Here is a 21,652-nt window from a genome sequence, read left to right as displayed (position 1 = left end):
GATGAATCACCCACCCCACCGAGCAAGATTTTGACCCCTTTATTCCCCCCACCCCCAAATGAACCAGATCTGAAATGTGCACCCCTTCTTGCCTCCCCACCCCCCCCCACCCCAAATGCCCCTTTGCTGACTGCATTTCCTGTTCCAATTCACCTGCTGGCTACCATGCCCTGCTACCCAAACTCAGTGGCTAAAGTTCCCCACAAAGACTGCTGTACTTTTTTTCCATTTCCCATTTTACAGTAATCCCCCCCCCCCCCAAAACAGCTGGATGTTTCACGCCTCAATTTCCTTAACCCAGTTGATCTGAATTTCCCTTTCCATTCCTCCTTTCCCTCCCTGTCTCTTCCTTTCCCAACTGTTTTCTCCCACCCCTCCTGCTTTGCAAAATGTGACATTTAAATGAAAATATCAATGGGGTACATGATTCCCTCACAGGATCTCAGCTATGCTATTAGGTACGGTAGCATAGTGGTTATGTTACTGGACTAGTAATCCAGAGGCCTGGACTAAAATCCAGAGTCATGAGTTCAAATCCTGCCACGGCAGCTGGCGAATTTAAATTCAATTAATTAAATAAAAATCTGGAATGAAAATGCCAGTATCAGTAATAATGGCCATGAAACTACCGGATTGTCGTAAAAACCCATCTGGTTCACTAATGTCCTTCAGGGAAGGAAACCTGCCGTCCTTACCCGGTCTGGCCGAAATGTGACTCCAGACCCACAGCAATGTGGTTCATTCTTAATTGCCCTCTGAAATGGCCTAGCAAGCCACTCAGTTGTAAAATCTCGCTACGAAAAGTCATAATAAGAATAAAACTGGACGGACCACCCGGCATCAGACCACTAGGCACCGGACACGACAACGGCAAACCAAGCCCAGTCGACCCTGCAAGGTCCTCCTTACTAACATCTGGGGACTTGTGCCAAAATTGGGAGAGCTGTCCCACAGACTAGTCAAGCAACAGCCTGACATAGCCATACTCACAGAATCATACCTTTCAGCCAACGTCCCAGACTCTTCCATCACCATCCCTGGGTATGTCCTGTCCCACCGGCAGGACAGACCAACCAGAGGTGGCGGTACAGTCAGGAGGGAGTGGCCCTGGGAGTCCTCAACATTGACTCTGGACCCCATGAAATCTCATGGCATCAGGTCAAACATGGGCAAGGAAACCTCCTGCTGATTACCACCTACCGTCCTCCCTCAGCTGATGAATCAGTCCTCCATGTTGAGCACCACTTGGAGGAAGCACTGAGGGTAGCAAGGGCACAAAATGTACTCTGGGTGGGGGACTTCAATGTCCATCACCAAGAGTGGCTTGGTAGCACCACTACTGGCCGAGTCCTGAAGGACATAGCTGCTAGACTGGGCCTGCGGCAGGTGGTGAGCGAACCAACACGAGGGAAAAACTTACTTGACCTCGTCCTCACCAATCTACCTGTCGCAAATGCATCTGTCCATGACAATATTGGTAGGAGTGACCACCGCACAGTCCTCGTGGAGATGAAGTCCCGTCTTCGCACTGAGGATACCATCCAATGTGTTATGTGGCACTACCACCGTGCTAAATGGGATAGATTCAGAACAGATCTAGCAGCTCAAAACTGGGCATCCATGAGGCGCTGTGGGCCATCAGCAGCAGCAGAATTGTATTCCAGCACAATCTGTAACCTCATGGTCTGGCATATTCCTCACTCTACCATTAACAACAAGCCAGGGGATCAACCCTGGTTCAATGAGGAGTGTAGAAGAGCATGCCAGGAGCAGCACCAGGCGTACCTAAAAATGAGGTGCCAACCTGGTGAAGCTGCAACTCAGGACTACATGCATGCTAAACAGCGGACGCAACATGCTATAGACAGAGCTAAGCGATTACACAGCCAACGGATCAGATCAAAGCTCTGCAGTCCTGCCACATCCAGTCGTGAATGGTGGTGGACAATTAAACAACTAACGGGAGGAGAAGGCTCTGCAAACATCCCCATCCTCAATGATGGTGGAGTCCAGCACGTGAGTGCAAAAGACAAGGCTGAAGCGTTTGCAACCAGTGGATGATCCATCTCAGCCTCCCGATATCCCCACCATCACAGAAGCCAGTCTTCAGCCAATTCGATTCACTCCACGTGATATCAAGAAACAGCTGAGTGCACTGGATACAGCAAAGGCTATGGGCCCCGACAACATCCCAGCTGTAGTGCTGAAGACTTGTGCTCCAGAACTAGCTGCGCCTCTAGCCAAGCTGTTCCAGTACAGCTACAACATTGGCATCTACCCCACAATGTGGAAAATTGCCCAGGTATGTCCTGTCCACAAAAAGCAAGACAAATCCAATCCGGCCAATTACCGCCCCATCAGTCTACTCTCAATCATCAGCAAAGTGATAGAAGGTGTCGTCGACAGTGCTATCAAGCGGCACTTACTCACCAATAACCTGCTCACCGATGCTCAGTTTGGGTTCCGCCAGGACCACTCGGCTCCAGACCTCATTACAGCCTTGGTCCAAACATGGACAAAAGAACTGAATTCCAGAGGTGAGGTGAGAGTGACTGCCCTTGACATCAAGGCAGCATTTGACCGAGTGTGGCACCAAGGAGCCCTCGTAAAATTGAAGTCAATGGGAATCGGGGAAAACTCTCCAGTGTCTGGAGTCATACCTAGCACAAAGGAAGATGGTAGTGGTTGTTGGAGGCCAATCATCTCAGTCCCAGGACATTACTGCAGGAGTTCCTCAGGGCAGTGTCCTAGGCCCAACCATCTTCAGCTGCTTCATCAATGACCTTCCCTCCATCATAAGGTCAGAAATGGGGATGTTCGCTGATGACTGCACAGTGTTCAGTTCCATTCGTAACCCCTCAAATAATGAAGCAGTCCGAGCCCGCATGCAGCAAGACCTGGACAACATCCAGGCTTGGGCTCATAAGTGGCAAGTAACATTTGCGCCAGACAAGTGCCAGGCAATGACCATCTCCAACAAGAGAGAGTCTAACCACCTCCCCTTGACATTCAACGGCATTACCATCACCGAATCCCCCACCATCAACATCCTGGGGGTCACCATTGACCAGAAACTTAACTGGACCAGCCATATAAATACTGTGGCTACGAGAGCAGGTCAGAGGCTGGGTATTCTGCGGCGAGTGACTCACCTCCTGACTCCCCAAAGCCTTTCTACCATCTACAAGGCACAAGTCAGGAGTGTGATGGAATACTCTCCACTTGCTTGGATGAGTGCAGCTCCAACAACACTCAAGAAGCTCGACACCATCCAAGATAAAGCAGCCCGCTTGATTGGCACCCCATCCACCACCCTAAACATTCACTCCCTTCACCACCGGCGCACTGTGGCTGCAGTGTGTACCATCCACAGGATGCACTGCAGCAACTCGCCAAGGCTTCTTCGACAGCACCTCCCAAACCCGCGACCTCTACCACCTAGAAGAACAAGAGCAGCAGGCACATGGGAACAACACCACCTGCACGTTCCCCTCCAAGTCACACACCATCCCGACTTGGAAATATATCGCCGTTCCTTCATTGTCACTGGGTCAAAATCCTGGAACTCCCTTCCTAACAGCACTGTGGGAGAACCGTCATCGCACGGACTGCAGCGGTTCAAGAAGGCGGCTCACCACCACCTTCTCGAAGGCAGTTAGGGATGGGCAATAAATGCTGGCCTTGCCAGCGACACCCACATCCCGTGAACGAATTTTAAAAAAAGGCTCCATTAGACCAGATACTTGGCTCCAGGGTACAAGAAAGAAACACGAATCATCTAGGATAGTCTGTTGCATTTAATGAACAGTTTAAAAGTGGCAGAGGCCTATTTGAAGTTCACTCGCCTGCCATTTTGACCGGGAAATGGTGTGAAGAACATGAAGTAGAAACAAAGTAAATTTAAAACATAGGTTCTTAAAAGACAATGCAAGAAAAAAAACTAGGTTTTTGAGAACATTTTTTCTCATTTGGGTGAGATGGCCTTATGAATATGGTTGTCAGTTTGGGCTGAAAAGCTAATCTCCTGACGAAGTTATGGCAGAGACCAGCAGAACCCCCAAAGAATTTCAGGACCAACTAACTTTAAACAGGCAATTTTAAAAAGCGTCAACATCTCCACTTCTAGTAAAGTATTCAGGGTAATGACTCAAAAAGGGAAATAGGCAAGTCCCATTACAGTCTCAGTGCATCTCAAGCTGTTGAAGTTTATTTTTATAGTCTAACTCATGATCCTTTTTGCAAGTTCAATTTTGACCAACAATTTCTACACTGCTGAACTGAACACAGTGACACAAGGTTGCACATCTAGGCAAATTATTGTTAATTTTTTTAATAAAAGATTTGAGATCAAATAAGATGTCCCCAGAGTCACATATGCATAAAGGACTCACTCCTGTGTTTTTTATAGATGTGATTTATGCATCATTGCTGTTCAAGTCAATGTGTCGGAGCATGTCAATCACCAGTTCCTGGAGACCGTATGCGTGCTGCCAGCCCCAGTCTCTTCGAGCATTTCTGTCTTCAAAGCTCATTGGCCAGCCATCAGCTAAAATAAGAAACATTTGAGGGGAAAAAAATAAGAAAATTATATTTAGAAAAAAAACCTGCAATGAGACCATTTATCTACTTCTCTGACTTTGCCTCTAAAGTAGGGCACTGACCGTCCAATAGCTGACCAACTGAATCAGTTTCACTTAAAAGATCATCAATTATTAACTGCAAATGTTTGTTAGGAGAAATGTTTTATTTAATGTAGCTCTTCATCCCCAGACCTGTCAGCAATTAGTGAGGTCTACAATCAGGAAGAGTAATGCAGTTTGCAAGACAGTTGAAGTTTTTAAGATTATGTGGGCCACTGACAAAATTGATCCGGGCAAATTGTTCACTGGCAAATTGTTCAAATACCAGGAGGCACCAGGTTAAAATTAGGAAGTTAAGTCAAAGAATGGAAGACGGGATTGATTTTTTTTTTCACTCATAAGATTTCACTCACAAGATTTCACTCCAAGGATTTGTGGAATAAGTTAGCATTGCAAGACCTATTAAAACAAAACAGTGTAACTGGGTTCAAACAACAATAAAATGCATTTCTGGAAAGAGAAAGGAGATTATTTAAAATCACAAAAAATTAATTGTATTCTTTCAAATCAGCACATTTTCAATTTACAAAACTGGCAGGTGTTTTTAAGTGCTTTCTCCAAGATTTTGTATGTTTTCTGGTTCAGGTTTACTGCTCAAACCCATAAAGGCAATAATTTATTACATTAATTTTGAACACAATACTTCATTTGAAGTAATATATTGGCTGATTGCACTAGTAAAGGTGACATTCTCATTTAATTCCATGCTTTCTGCTGCTGTGGAGAGCTGGAAAAGCTATTCATTGTAACAGTTCATACAGTGGACAGCTGATCACCTTCACACTACAATGAACAAAGTACAGCTACAGCTCAGCAGCAAAGCCCATTTTTTAAAAAAGTCTAATTTACTGCTATATATCCTGTTGTGGGACTACACAAACGATTTTACAATGGTGCTTTGATAACATGGTTTTTTGGCTGGAATTCTTTACACAGCTGCTTCCTGAAATCAATTTTGCTGCTGTGGAGGCCACCAAAGTGGACAAGCAAATTAAAGCAGTTGTGCTAATTGGGTACAGAGCAGCACTGATGGAGGGCTCAGGCCTGAGAATAAGTTCCAAATTCTTTTTAGCCAGGCTAAATGGATACTGTAGAAAGAACAAGGTGAGAAAATGGGAGTACATAAAATTAAAACAAAAAAAATTACTGGTCATTAGAAATCCATTTCCTGTAGCATTATACAAAACCTGAATAATAAAACCATTATAGAAGCTTATTCTGGAGTATTCCTCTAAAAATAACTTGGCTAACATTTTTTCATTATCTGCTGTTAAAATGTAAATAACATACATCAAGCAAATCTTCTTCATATAATGGTTTTATTTCACCCATGAGATATAAGGTCTTCCTCATTAATGGAATAAAATGTATATTATTCAGATATAGCAAGAATGGTTAGTTAGCACTGGCTGCACATGTGGGTGCATTGATGTCAGCAACAAGAGGGTTCATGACCCTTGTAACCATCTTCTTGTATCCACTTTCTAGTTAAAGGATGATGCAGAGAGGAGGGAGGGGAAGAGGCAAATGGCCTAAAACTGATAGGCACAGAATATGAATTTAAATTGAAAATTTACTGTACATGAATTATCTATAATGAAGTGTTCAGATTTTATAGAGATAACAAAACTGTATAATATACGTCTTATTAGAACTATTTAATAAATGATTTTAGCTTTTATCTTTAGTGATAGAAATAATGCTGTTTTCACATAAGTGGTGAGACTTTACCAAATTTCTCAATTTTGTTGACTTGTTAAAAGCTCTTTGAATCAGCAGACTTGTGTAAATTGTTAAAGTAAGACTGCTTCCAGTTTAAAAAATACATTTGCTGAGCAAAGCCTACAAGATTTATCAATGAGTAGAAGAGCCTCATATAATGGAATGCCCCATGTTCAATTCTCAGTCTGCTAGGTTAGTTGATCTCAGTTAAATTAGTCCTAATATACTGGGTTATGAAGGGGGCGAAAAATCAATCAATGTTCTAGTTCTTGACTGCTCTTCAGCGACCCCCTGCTGGCAGTTGTGTGTGTGCACATTAGATGTGACTAGCTGTGATATACAGTACAATCAAATGGTCCACTGACACTCATTGTCAAGGCTCTCACATGAATAATGAATAAGGGTAATTTGGGTGAGGTCCCAGTGTTCAGTGCTTTTGAAACCATACCTAGGCAAGGAGTCAATGCCTGCAGGAGAGAAGGGGAGGAAAATTAGCAGAAAAAGTTGCAAGTGAAGAGAAAAAGCTTATGACACCCCTTAACTAAGAAATACAATCAAACCCTCCACTCACTCCATGAACAGTACACACTTGTCCATTGTCTCACTTCTTGTTTTGGAAATTTGCATAAGATGCCTGTGTGATTGTGCTGAGAACTGGGCAAGTTGCATGCTCACCATAGCAGAAGAATCAATATGAGTAGCTCAAGTTGGTGATGGAGCCAATATTTATTCTATTTACATCCTCAGATAGAGGAGACATGCATCAGCTGTACCAATGATCATGTCTCACAAAGGATGCATGCCAATATCAGATTTTACACTAACTATTGTACAATGTCTCATTTTCTGATACATTATTGATAAAGGTATGTGCATCTCAATGTGGCAGGTAGTGGGAAGAAAATATGCTTTTCTGATTTTTATATATACATATGACCAAAAATTCCTCTCTGGGCTCCACATGTAGATACTTTACTTACCAATGCTCTGCCGCACTGCATCTGGCTTGTAGGAGACCTCCAGGTCAGGCAAGTGTTTGCAGACTTCAGAAACAAGTTCCTGTGGGGTGAAGCTCATGGCACTGATGTTGTAAGTTCTCATGGTGAGACGCTCTGCTGGGGCCTCCATAAACTCCAAGGTTGCCCGATGACAGTCATCGATGTGCATCATGGGAAGTTGTGTATCTGGTTTGAGGTAGCATTCAAATTTTGCAGTCTTGATAGCATCATGAAAGATCTGAACAGCATAGTCTGAAAGGAAAAAAATGATAAGTTTTGTGGCTTTATGCCACCTTTAATAAAGCAGATTCTACATATAGTTCAAGATATACTGTACAATCTTACACGAATTGCACCTTCATGCACCTGTAAACCTAGTTTATGGGGCGGGAGTGACATACACAAAATCTATGTTATGCTGGCTGGCTGTAACACCAACTTCCATGCGAGTTTAATCAATACCAGATTTCTACAATAAACTAACCTTAACCTAACCAATATATTCAGTGAAATTATTATTGTTGGGACAAGATGAGAATGTATCTTAATTTGGGTCTAAAAATAAATCGCATAAGAAAATCAATGAGTCCTACATGATTGGAGGGGGTGGGGGCGGGGGTGTTGATCTCCCTTTAGCCACAGTATCTTTCAGGTACAAAAAAGCAGCAGCAAAAAATGTTATTCAAAACTGTATGCAAACGAACCACAATTTCTTCGCCCATAATGAGATGTGAATTATTCAGAAAATAATTGAATTATTTTACATCCATGTTTATATATTTTTTAAAGTGTTCTTTGGGTTTTGCTATTTTATTGTTAACCCAATCTGGTATTGATTTAGGCAACATTGATATACATGGTTTTTTCACTTAATAGATGTAGCATAAATATATGTATTTTTAATATTGTATATTAAAGCCTGAATTAACTATGTTTGTTTAAGTGACCCTGATGTCTCGCTCACCTGTTGTTCCTCCACCTGGCTGAGAGTCAGCTGAAATAATACCTGGATATCTGAGAGAGCGGAAATCCAGACCATATTTGTGATGATAATACTGAAATAGATTGCATTTATTAGAAATTTTAGTTGGAAAATACTATATAAAGATCTAGTAGCTTTTAATACACATTCTTATTTTCTTTATAATAATTTTCCCTATTACACATTGAATGTAGGAGCAGATGTGCTGCACTTAAAGCAGTTCCAGCATGCAGCAATTTGAAACCATGGATTAAAAAAGGAACCAAGAAGACAGCCTAAAACTTCTCGGAGAATGACACAAATATTATTGTAATTAAAATTAGGCAGGGCGGGGAGGGGGAGAAGGATGGAGTAGTGGGAATAAGTGGCAAAAGGCCTGCCAATTCAGCAGCCAGGACCATGTGGAAGGAATTGGTGTAGGTAGTGGCAACCCACTAACAGCAGGGTGCCTCTCCAATGCAGGACGAGGTTTCGAGACCTCACAAGGTCAGCAGTGATAAGTATGATGGCTGCAAGTAGCCATTAATGCTTATTTTCATACATTTGAGACCTATATTTACCCTATTTACAAATCTAAGGGTATCACTGTGCACAAAATGATCTGTGCAAGGAAGATTTAAATTAAATGGATGTAGCATCCTGCAATGGTAAAATTTTGTGGTAAGAATTCCATAAGAGAAGTGATGAGAATTTTATGAATGTTGTCAAATTCAGAATCTCTGACGTGCAAAATTGTGCACAATTCCTGAGAAGGACAGGATACAGGAGGCGAGACAGCAGAAGAAGGAAAGCAAGCAAATCCTGGGAACTCATTCAAATAATGCTGTAGAGAATGGAAACCATGGGAGGGCCTGCACCCACTGGTGGTTTGTGCGTGCTAAGTATCAATATCAAAAACCAGAAATGGTTTCTCTTTTTTGAAGCTTGTACTGTGAAGAGACCCTTATATGAGCTCAACAGAGAGGAAAATGTGGACAGCAGGACAGCTGGAATATGGGATTAGAGTAGACAGGGCTGATGGCCGGCACGGACACGATGGGCCGAAGGGCCTCTATCCGTGCTGTATAACTCTATGACTCTATTACATTTCTTATTCTTCTTATCTCCAAAGAAGCCAGGAGCAAAGAAAGGTGCTGCAGGGAGAGAGAAAGAATCAAGGTCAGACCCTTCAACACCTGGCACTGCCAGCAGAAATTGACCCATTCCATCATGGACCCTATCACGTGAACTCACCAACCCAAATAGGGATATGGGGATAGGCGGGGAAAGTGGAGTTGAGGTAGAAGATCAGCCATGATCTTATTGAATGGCAGAGCAGGCTCAAGGGGCCATATGGCCTACTCCTGCTCCGATTTCTTATGTTTTTATCATAGATTATCTTGGAGTGGTACAGATGGTCTAGATGAGGAATTGACATAGGGTGATTCGCAACTCACAGGAAAGCCAGAAGATGAGGTATTGGAGGTGGAGCATGATGTATCTGAGTTGAGGTTTAGGGAATATCAGGTCCTGGCTCTTGAGCATTCGGATGATGATCCATTAGCAGTCCTGCCATGAAAAGATAAGTGCTTGCAGAGCACCATAACCATATGAAGACACTCCAAAGATGTGCGTCAGATGGCAGGGATGGTGGCAGAGTCCGATGCCAACCTTTGTGACATTATCAGAGAGGGCTTCTGCAGACCACAGAGGCCTTCTGACACATAAGTTCATGGATATATTGAAGAATGATCTTCTTTGGCTGTACACCCTGGTGGCTGGGTATCTGCGGGAGAGTCTGGATCTCCTGCAGTGCTGTCTTACAAGCCTGGCTTCCGATGATGCCTACTTTTCACCTCCAACAAATAAATAATAAAGATGGGAATCTCCATGGAGAAAAACATTTTGCAACCTTTCCCTTCCTTTTAGGAAAATTCTGCAAACAAGAAACAGTCTCGAGGGAAACTTTCAAATGAAACTAGGAGCCTCCAAAATAAAGAGCAAAAATAAAGTTGACAAAAGAGCAAGCCAAAGTAAAGTTATGAGCCATTATCTAACAGCATAATGAAACATGGAAATTCACATTTAAGATCCCAGCACCAGCTAAGTTGCCCTTGTTTTGAAGCGGGATAAGTCAGATCAGCAGATCCCAGGGCGGAAATGTGAGAATTTAGGACTTATGGTGTCATCCTGATCTGAACACATCATTTGCATGGCTACACCTTTGCTCACTTCCAGCGGGTGGAACTTAAAGGTGCCATGAAATGAGGAGTATCCTCTCTAAGTCCCAAATTCCAATCTCCCCCACCTCCAGTAGCTGCACTGGGTTAACAAACTATTAGCATTTTGGGACCATGATAACTAGCTGCAGTGAAAATAAAAAATGTTATCTAACCACAGTAAGCTATCAATTAATAGTTCACAACAAGACACACGTTTCAGAGGAGTTTCAAAATATGCTTGTAAAATGTACATTATCTTGATGTCATTGTATTATGGATATTGTTCCAAATACGTATCAGTCACTCCATCAAAACTTACTTATCTTTATGCTAGTGAACAACAACAAGGATGCAAAATCCTATAATGCATGTGTTCTGTGGAGTTACTAAAAAAAATGAAGTCACGTAAAGTCAGAGCAAGCACTTGAATTAGGGTTTGAGAGCTAAAATAGAATGTGGACTTAACTTGATTTGTGAAAACTTGGGAAACTTCATCTGCAGCAAGAAAATTATAACCGTCATCATACGTTCAAATCCTTTCTTATTTTTTTTGTTGCGAAGAGTATAATATAAGCTGACTATACTTTGAAGCATTGAAGAACAATTCTTTAAAAAAGCATACGGGATCCTTGACTTTATAAATAGAGGCATAGAATACAAAAGCAAGGAAGTTATACTAAACCTTTATAAAACACTGGTTAGGCCCCATCTGGAATATTGTGGCCAATTCTGGGCCGCACATTTTACGAAGGATGTCAAGGCCTTGGAGAGGGTGCAGAGGAGATTTACTAGAATGGTACCAGGGATGCAGGACTTCAGTTATGTGGATTGTTCTCCTTAGAGTAAAGAGGTTAAGGGGAGATTTGATAGATGTGTTCAAAATCATGAAGGGTTTTGATAGAGTAAATAAAGAGAAACTGTTTCCACTGGCAGAAGGATTGGTAACCAGAAGACACAGATTTACAGTAAATGGCAAAAGAACCAGAGGCGACATGAGGAAAAAGAATTTGGGAGATTACACCCAAAGATCCTCCAGTGTTCTCAGCTCATAATTTGGTCACCCGGTTTCCTTCTCCTGGTTCCACATAAAACTTGTCAAGTCCCTTTCTATTTTTGAATACCCAATCTCTCTCTTAATAATTTGAACTTCTTTAGCCGTTCCTCAATTTGCACTAATTGCACTGAAAATTTAGTGAATGGAGTAAGATTACAGTCAGATCTCAATCCTGTTGTCACAAATCTGCTCTTGGAGACAATGCTTTCCCTAATGCTGCATGGAGCTCCAACTGGATGATATGAACCGCTTATAATGTAATCTTCTTGGTCACTGTGACTGCACATGTGATCACACATTTTTAACTCCACTTCACATGAGATAGTCTTCCTCATACCGTACAAGATTCTCTTCAAATGACGAGCAATGAAGAGCCATTTGATCTTCAAGTCAGTGGCTTAGTCATTTGTCTTCTCATCAGAAGGAGGCTGTGTGAATAGGAAATGTCACAAGAAGATGCATTTTTTAAAAATCTATGTTTTTTTTCCAATAACAACAAACAACAACTCACCTCACCCATTAACTCTGCATGCACTTTGGAGATTCCATAGATTGTCTGAGGTCTCTGAATACACAGGTCAGGGGTAGGGTTTCTGGGAGAGCTGGGGCCAAAGGCACCAATGGTGCTAGGGACAAAAAGACGTAGAGAGTTTTCTAAAGCAATATCCAGAACATTGTGCAAACCTGAGGAGAAATCATGAGGAATATAGCATTAAACTACTGGCCAACTTCTGATTAATTCAGAAAGTGATCTGCCAGCCTAATTTAAATGTTAATCAATATCACCCTTTTATCAAATCCATGCCTCATATTCACCAATCCTTTTTAATCCTGTGCTTATATATTTTTGAAAGTCTAGAATATGCATTAGAAAAAAACTATCATTTTTAATAACAAAACTTGTACAGCTAGTGTTATTAATTCACCTTGACAGTAGTCTTCATTGGTTTTGGATGTATGCTTAAGACCAAAACCAATAAAGAACTGTAAACATCTGCATGATGCCTTTGTGACTATCAAGCACTTATTCTGTGCACAATGCCTAAGGGCTGTAAAGACCCAACCCATCCTCAGTAATTGGGATGGAATGCATGATCACTTGATGTACAGGGCTGATGAATATGAGAATCATCTGCATAATCCCAATATAACACAAAAACTGTTTTTCACAAACATAGCTATGATTTTATCTTTCTCTTAATTTAGAATTTTTATATATTTTAAAATATAAGCAGTAGAATCTCAGCAGTACAATTTAGAATGCAGATATGGAACACCAAATTGTCTCTTCAATTTAGAATGACTCTATTCAGTTTGGAACTGGGGGCCAATCAAAAACCTTGAGTGAAGCTACATATGATTCCTGAGTCATTAATTTTGAATGGTTCTCCACTCAGCCTGGAGCTCAGCTAAAATCATCAGATTAAAAACTTGTAATCGATAAATAATTCCCCATTCTATCACACACAAGTTTTGTCAGTTTTTAGCGAGTTGCTTTATTGCATCCTCAATTGGAATCTGGATTAAAGCTAGCAACCAACAATCACATCTCCTGTTAGCTGAGTGCAAAGCACCAATTAAAGAAGAATGTGCAATCAATTCACCTTGCTGCCAAGATAAAGGACCTTTAGACAGTAAAAAAGTGGGAAACGAAAGAAGAAGGAAAAATATTTTATATTTTCTAATTCTCCCCAACAATGTTGCTCACTAACCAAGCAAGCCAATCCAGTTATGAATGGAGGGAGATAATTTAGGTCATATATTACTCCATTGCACTCATCAGTGCCTTACCATAATGAGACTGCAAAGTCCACGATTTACCAGAACCAGTAGGTCAGGTATTATATTTTCCTTTGTTTCCTCTTCAGCTTCTTAAACAGGAGCAAATGAAACTCTACCAAACAAGGTAAGAGAACTGGAGTGACAGACAGTGATTTGAATCTGTCATCTTATGATTAGAGTCAAATACAACTATGAGCGCCTAAATCATTAACATCTGAGTTATCGACTTGTAACATTTTTAGAACTGATCACATCTTATTTCTAAAACCTTGAAACTAAGGCAGCAAAAAATATGGCTAACAAATTCTAAGTGTGGAAGAGTTTATAGTGAAAGGCAAACAACCATTAACAAAATGTAATTGTTTTAAAGAAAATCAGATACAGTTCATTCTTGAAGCTAAAATTGTTGCTTACCAATAATATTGACATTGCGGGCTAATGGCACATTAGCCTCTCCAATTGCACTAAGAAGTGTACTGTAATGGATTAGCCAAGTTATTCGGTTATTGACCACTAATTCCCGTAGATTCTTGTAGTCAAGAACGTCAGCAAAGATGAAGGGACCTGTATATTGAATAAGTAAATGTACACTGTTGTAATGTGTCAATCACGCAATTTGGCATGCCAAAAATTGAGAGGCAAAATTTTAACGGCATTAGTAATTAGTGGTGTCACCATACGACTGCATATAAATATGACAATGACAAACAGAAATAAAAAGAGAGACCTACTTTTTAAACATATAGGGCGCTAAATTGGTCCGTTGTTTCAGTGCTACACAGCCTCTCGAGGTGCTAAGATGGCGTCTTGGCTGCGAACGCATGTTTCCAGCGTGACATGCGCTGGATGCCATCTTGGTGTAGGAGTTAGCGCATGCGCAAATACCGAACGCCAGAAGCATGTTGGACCTTAACGTTCAACTCAACGCACAATCTTAACCATGCACACCTGAACGTGTCTTACAGTGCCTGGAGGAGCCCCACCAGTGCTATTTAAAGGGACCATGCAGGATTTACAGGTTAGTTGCTGGATTATTGCTTCTGGCTGCTGGTGAAATAGGAAGTGTTCTTTGAAGCTCCCTATACTTACTGAGAGTTCCTAGAGTATATTTGAGAGTGGTTTGGCAGGTACTGCCTTACCATTCGGAAAGTTACAAACATGGTTGAACAACATTCCTGGCAACCATGGGTGGTCTGCTAGGGCGCTTGCTGGGCGCTGAACACAACTGGGAGCATGCAGAGAGGCCACGCATAATAGGTCAAGCTGCGAGGAAAGGGAGAACGAGGAGGCGCAGGTCACTGAGCAGGAGGCCCTATCCAATAAGAGCCTTCCGGGACCAATTCTTTTACCTCAAGATGACCGATGAGGATTACATCCGATGGCTGAGGTTCACCAAGGAAGCTATGACCGATATCTGTCAACTGGTGCGGCCACAACTGCAGCCTCAGAGCAGGGCAAGGACAGCATTGCCTGTGACTGTGAAAGTCACCGTGGTCCTGAATTTCTACAGCTCAGGATTATTTCAGGCTTCTGCTGGCGATGTGTGCAACATCTCGCAGTGTGCAGTGCACTGCTGCATAAGGGAGGTCACAGAAGCACTGTACCAGATGAGGAACAGGTTCCCTCGACACAGACAAGCAGAACAAGCGAGCATGGGGGTTCGCTCGCATTACTGGCTTCCCCATGGTACAGGGTGCCATTGACTGCATGCACACTGCCCTGCATGCCCCGCGTATCAATTCGGCCGTCTTTGTCAACCAAAAGGGCGTCCACTCCCTAATCTTGCAGCTGGTGTGCGACCACATGCATCGAATCATGGAGGTCGATGCCCGCTGAGCTGGAAGCAGTCATGATGCCTTCGTCAAGCGGTAGTCCAACGTGCATTCTTTCACCCGCCTCGGCAAGTCAAAGGCTGGCTACTGGGCGACAAGGTCTATCCCCTCATGCCATAGCTCAAGACTCCGGTCAGGAACCCACGCTCACGTGCACAGCAGGCCTATAATGAGAGCCATGCTGCCACACGCAACATCATGAGGCACACAATAGGCCACCTCAAACATTGCTTCCGCTGCCTGGACTGGTCTGGAAGAGCCCTGCAGTACTCCACTGAGCGGGTGGGCCGATTCATGGTGGTATGCTGCATGCTGCACAATCTCGCCATCATGAGGGACCAGCCTTTGCCAATAATGATCGGAGAAGACCCTGAGCCAGAGGTGGAGGAGGAGTCTGAGGAGGAGGAGGAGGAGGAAGAGGCTGAGGAGGTGGAGGAGGGGAGGAGCCAGAATAGGAAGTGGAGGAAGACGCAAAGGTGCAACAGGGACTACACGCCTTGTCTGCAAGGGCTCTGCATGCTCGCCTGATTCATGCCCGCTATCAATAATGTAAACTGCATCCCCCAACTCACCAACAGTCCTACATTCCCCAGTTTCTGCTCCCACAAGACAATCAAATCGTCCTCCATCTGACTGCACCTGGGTTTCCCCCTCAGCTCATCGCACAAATAAAAGCCACCACCAAATGCAAATTCAAAGTCACATTTATCAATGAATAAATGACATTATGGAAACAGAACTATTCACCCTTGTGCATTGCCTTAGTGCCTATTGTTCGTGTGCCTTTACCTATCCTAGTGTTCCTACGAGGTGCTTCCCCGGTGGCTGGAGCATGGATGGTGGGAAGCTGTTGGCCTTCAATGGAGGAGCGTGCAGATGGCCTTGGAGGATGACCTCAAGCAGCTCTGGGCCGGGAGGGCCCGGCTGCAGTCTGGCCTGGCTGGCTAATAGGCAACAACAAGGGCACTGGCATTGTGGCAGGTGTGGGAGCAGGAATGCTGTCATCCTGAGAGAGGACAGCAGGTCCGACTGCCATGGTGCCACTGCCATTCTCCCTGGGCCGCACCTCAGCAATCCTGGTGATCAGCTGGAGAACAAATTGCTGGAATGCTGTGACGCCCCGGAAGTCCCATTCCACAGTGGTCCCCAGATCCACGATAGCAACAGTATGAGCTTTATATGCAGCAGTCTGAGCTTCCATTGCAGCAGTCTGAGCTGCAACTGTAGCTTGCAGATCTTTGATGACACCGGTTTGTGTTGCAATGGAAGCCGCAACATCGGCCATCAGGCGCTGCATCATGGTGGGTTCCACAGGTGCGCTGATGGGGGTGACCACCAGTTCCATGTTGGAAAGGATGGGCTCCAAGCTCTGCGCAAAGCCCTGTGCCGAGATGGAGCTGGATTCCTCCATGCCCCTTCTCATTGTGCGCAGGCTTTCTGGCAGGCTTTCCAGTGCCCCAAGCATTTGGTGGTGTATGCCCATCAGCCGTCTTCTGTAGCCTGCCCCATGGAAGCCCTCATCTGACTTCTCTGCAGCAGAACTAGTGGACGGCCTCGCTCTCTGACGAGCTGGCACCTGCGGTATCCGTTCCCCGCCCTGGCTCCTGCGTACTTGTGCCCGGTGTCTCACCACGCACAGATCCCTCCTCCAAATTAGCCTCTAAAGGACGCGCAGTTTCAGTCTCAGAGCTGGTGGAAGCAAGTGTCAGATCAAGTGACAATGTGGCTTCAGTGTCCTCCTCCTTCTCGGATGGTTCTGCCAAGTGTTGTTGGTTATTTGCAATGGCAAAGGGAAACAGGTTGAGTTGTGGAGCGGGGAGAGGAGCAAGTAAGACGTGCGTGCCGACAGCATCTGCAGCACGTGAGTCAGAAAAGATTATGGGAGGAGGGAGATGTGGGAAACGAGAAGGAGCTTTAGATATGCAGAGACCCCATTCATCGGGACCTCCAGCGCGGCATGTTGTCATGGCTGCAGCGATGGCGCGCCCAATGATCTGAGTCACTGTCTCCTCTGGGGGGGTGAGGACGTGTAAGTGTCCCCGTCCACCCTCAGCTCTCTCCTGCTGCCAGCTGTTATGCGCCACCTTCTCCTGCAAGACAGAGGACAGTGTGTCAGTGGGTAACCTGCAAAGTGTGTGGGTGATGTGCCTGTCGTGGTCGAATAGCTGCCAGTGTGTGTGACCTGTAAGTGATGGTTATGTGGCCTGCAAGTGTGGTACTAATTGCAGGTGAGATGCAGCATGCCAAGTGCAGCATTGTGTACGGATGGGGGGTTTGTGTTGTTGGGTGGGTGATGAGGGGGGCGGTGATGTGTGGAGCAGTTGGTAAGATGTGCCACTTGACACTTGCATTCACTCACCTTGACAACTCATGTCAAATCATTGAACTTCTTTCGACACTGCACCCACGTGCATGGTGCCATGCTTCTGGCGTTCACTTTCTGCGTCACTGCCTGCCAATGCCTGCAGAGCTGCAGTCTGAAGGATCTCCTGCCACCCTGCGGGTACATGTTGGCCCTCCTTTCATCCACCCCTTCCACCAGGGCCTCCAGTGCATCGTTCGAGAAGCATGGGGCCCTATCTTGCGCCAGTCCTGCCATCCTTCCGGCCATCTCTCCCTCCTTCCAGTGGACTGTGCATGTCCCATTTAAAATGTGCACCTGCACCTTTAAGAGGTGCAGGCTGCCAATGACGTGCGCTGAGCACGTCCCATTTCCGGCTTCCTCATTCTCCATGCAGCCTCTCAGCAGCGCGGGTAGCGCTGACTGCACGGAGATATCATGGTACGTAGCAGGCAGCTCAAAATTCATATGCTGCCTGCGTAGGGGCCATCGGGCGTGGAGTAATAACAGATCAAGCTATCCGCACCCGAAAATGGGGCCCTATCGAATTTTTCCCCCATATTGCAAGATGCCCCATGGTGCAGGTCAGTGAGTGATAACAAACTAGAGTTCTTTAAGCTTTAATTTTCACTACAGTTAAAATCACTCTCTTGGCCTGTGGAATTATAACTAGTCAAAACAGAATAAAACTGATGGTTTACAATATGTAAAAATGATGGTAATTTTTCCATTGTCATGAAGTTGGCAATAGAGGCCTCTTCTCTTCCACAAAGACTAGATTAAGATAAAAGGAAAGATTCCAATATAGATATCAGGATGATACATTTATCTTTTAAAGCCTTTCTGATCTTGTAGTTTGAGGTTCTCTGTGTTCACTAGACAACTCTACTGATTAGACATACAGGGTTCCATACATTGTTTTTCTGCCAAGAGTTAGTCGTTACAACTGTAAGATTCTGTCCACACTCACCACTTTCAAAAACGTCTGCTGATGGCTTGCGGATATCAGAAAGAATAACATTGTTCTTTCCAAAAGACTTCCTATAGGATGGAAAAAGCAACAAATAAGTATTTCTCTTTTAAGTTCTTCTTCTCTCCTTGCTGGAGTACGGTTCCACAGATCCATTTGCCCCCAGCCACCTTGCACAATTCACCATTATTCATGTATGAGCCTTGACATACATGGCAGCCTGCCAGAACTCACACATGACTAACGGCCACTTGTACAAGGTACCAGAGGGTGATGGATGCCTACTACGTCGGCAAGGAGTCAATGCCTACAGGAGGAGAGGAGAAAGTCGGTGAGAAAAAAACGTGATCTAATCAAAGTGGCAATCGGAACAAACAAACCAGACCATGTAGATATGGAACTCCCCATAATCTATTATATTTCATTGCATCACTATTACTGCAAAGCAGCTGTAAATTTAAATCTGCAACAAATGTGTATAGTTTTATAGATGGGGTCAAATCCAGCAACAGGTACATTCTAGGAAGAAAAGAACAAAAGGAAATATTTTACAGATTGACTGTGAGAGCTTGGAACATTGTTGACCCTTGCATTTGTTAAATGAGAATTTTATTTCCACATAGTAATATTTATTAGATTCCAGATGATTCTGGCTGCAGTTATGCTGTCAATTCGGTACTGCTGTAAAACAGTTTCCAATTTGCAGCATTCCAAAAATGATGGTATCATTCCAAAGTCAGAGTCAGCTCAGCAATAAAATATTTTTTAAAACACAGGCCTCAAAGTTCTTGGAACCAGCACACAGGCATCATGGGGGTAGGGGCCGGCCAATTTGGGACAGACTCTGGACCTGCCAGGGTTCCGCCCTTTTTCGTCCTTATCAGAATTCCTGGTACTTTCAAGGGTGGGCACGTATGATGTATATTCGTTTCTTACACCCTTAGCAATACTGAGGCCCAGGTATCCAGCACTGCTACGGCCACTGGGGAGTAGGCCGTGGCGGAATTTAAAAATTTGGTTACACAATCAATTGCAGAAACCATCAAAAGAAGCTAAAGTAAAGATTTTGATTTTGTTTTATTGTACCTTCCAGAGCCCCATCAGCCTAGTAACACTGCATCCTCCAACCCACCGCCATCTCCCTCCCCCTCCCCCCTTGGCTGGCAGTCGGATGTACCAGAAACAGTGCGGGTGCCCGTCCAAATGCTCAAATGACCCTGACCCTGGAATTTTGGACAATGTTAGTGAGTCCAGCAGTGGGTGGGTGGAAGTTACATTCTATCCCAGATTGCCCCTTCCCCCTAAGGCCTCTCCAGGAATGTTTTTAGGGCTTCACCAGATATTTCTCTTGTGCCCAGCATCAAAAATCACTCTCAGAAACGAGCCTTTGTTCTCTATGAACCAGGGTGCGACTTTGTACTCACAATATCTGGTGATGTAATGTTGCCCAGGGGTTGAATAGAAAACCTTGTTGCTGTAATTAACTCATTTAATTGACTTAAGCCCTTTAATGTTCTCCTAGTCTTCAAATAGTGGAAGAATAAATCAGACTGTGCGACTTACACTATAAACTACAAATCAGATTTATTACAACAAAAAGTAGTCAGTAGCTAAAAATCAATACAGCAGATTTCACTCACATTTAACTTACACCTCTTTGGATCTACAAAAATGTAAAAGATGTGACACTTTGCTAATTCTCTTAGTAATACTAAAGCTGCACCAATGTCCAAGACATAAAACTTATGCATGTGGTTTTGCCTAACCACTGCCTTTAACCTCTATCTTGATGGGTTCAGAAGAATTGTAATTCTGGGTGAAGGCTTTCGCATTTATTCACAGTCAGCTGCTCCAGGCTACAGATCTGTCCATCAGGCAGACTTCAAAGGAACAGGACTCTCTCCTCAGAAATCTGTCTCAAGTCTTTCATCTACTCCTACACAAAGCCTGGTACCAAAGCCTTGGTACCAAGTCCCCCACTGGGGCAAATAATCACAACTGCTCTGTCCCCTGCACTCGGAAAAACAATATTAAGTAATTCTGTCACCTATGTAAATTATGACAAATAACCCTCATTGAGTTATCTATCTAGACAACAGTGATCATGTGCATACACTGATGTGCATCCTCTCTAGCAGGCCGGCAGAGAGACAGAACAGTTGGGAGATTCTCTTTCAGCATGCAGTAATCACATTTAAAGTGAATAGCCACATCTCATTAATAGATGTTAAAAATATATGGAATTATTTATAATTTAAAATGTGACAGAACCCTATCTGTCACAGTGTACATGAACAAACAGGCATCATCACATCAACATTCATAGTATACACACATCCTGGGGCCTAGAACTAGTTTTGGAAGTGCTAAAACAAACAATCTGAGTGGCATTATAACTCTGGTCTAGAAAGCCACTGCATACTCCAAGACAAACTGCTCTGAAATTGGTATGTTCAGTATAAATCTATTACCTTCCATGACTGTTTCAAGAATACTAATACTCACCTAAGAAACTTTGCAAGTCCAAAACCGAGCTGACCCAATCCACCTAAACAAGAAATGCAAACCATCAAACAGAGGACTTTAAACAAGAAATTCCTTAAAGAATTTGATTGGACTGCATTAAAAATAAGTTGACCATGGCTCAGTTCTAGCACTTTCGCCTCTGAGTCAGAAGGTCACGAATTCAGGCCACACTCCAGATACCTGAGCACATAATATAGGCTGACATCTCAATGCAGTGCTGAGGAAGTGCTGCAATGTTGGAGGTGCCGTCTTTCGGGTGAGATGTTGAACTGAGGCTCTGCCTGTCTGTTCAGGTGGATACAGAAGATCCCATGGCACAATTTGAAGGAGTTTTTCTAGTGTGCTCGGCAGCATTTGTCTTTCAACCAACACCATTAAAATCAGCTAGCCGCGATACACCCCACTTGATTTTACTTTCCATTGACTCAAGGAGTTGATGTACATCATTAGCTGCATCCACAGTGCTTCCTCCCCCTCTCCACACATGGAACTTTGTTTGGCTGACCTTACATGATGTAGGTGCCTGAAAATGTACTCAAAGCTGATGATGCCTAACAGTGTGCAGAGAAAATGAAATGCTCCCTGCCAGAACTATATCATGCCA

The 21,652-nt window shown here is 43.7% G+C and overlaps 1 protein-coding gene across 3 annotated transcripts in view; it reads right to left on the bottom strand.

Moving 5' to 3' along the window:
- Positions 1 to 3,862: 3,862 nt before the first annotated feature.
- Positions 3,863 to 21,652, bottom strand: part of LOC137342846 (L-threonine 3-dehydrogenase, mitochondrial-like) — a 29,682-nt gene continuing 11,892 nt past the window's right edge. For all 3 annotated transcript variants that reach the window (XM_068007025.1, XM_068007026.1, XM_068007027.1), the window contains 7 exons: positions 21,028 to 21,070; positions 18,523 to 18,593; positions 13,794 to 13,943; positions 12,109 to 12,281; positions 8,325 to 8,415; positions 7,343 to 7,612; positions 3,863 to 4,546 (listed from right to left, as the gene is read on the bottom strand). In XM_068007025.1, coding sequence (XP_067863126.1) covers positions 4,416 to 4,546; positions 7,343 to 7,612; positions 8,325 to 8,415; positions 12,109 to 12,281; positions 13,794 to 13,943; positions 18,523 to 18,593; positions 21,028 to 21,070 — 929 coding nt within the window. In that variant the 3' untranslated portion in view covers positions 3,863 to 4,415. The remainder of the gene's footprint in view (positions 4,547 to 7,342; positions 7,613 to 8,324; positions 8,416 to 12,108; positions 12,282 to 13,793; positions 13,944 to 18,522; positions 18,594 to 21,027; positions 21,071 to 21,652) is intronic.

This window comes from Heptranchias perlo, chromosome 26 (assembly GCF_035084215.1).
Source record: "Heptranchias perlo isolate sHepPer1 chromosome 26, sHepPer1.hap1, whole genome shotgun sequence".
Taxonomy (NCBI): Eukaryota; Metazoa; Chordata; class Chondrichthyes; order Hexanchiformes; family Hexanchidae; genus Heptranchias; species Heptranchias perlo.
The sequence above is the reverse complement of the archived record's forward strand: the minus strand, read 5'-3'. Positions and strand labels throughout refer to the sequence as shown.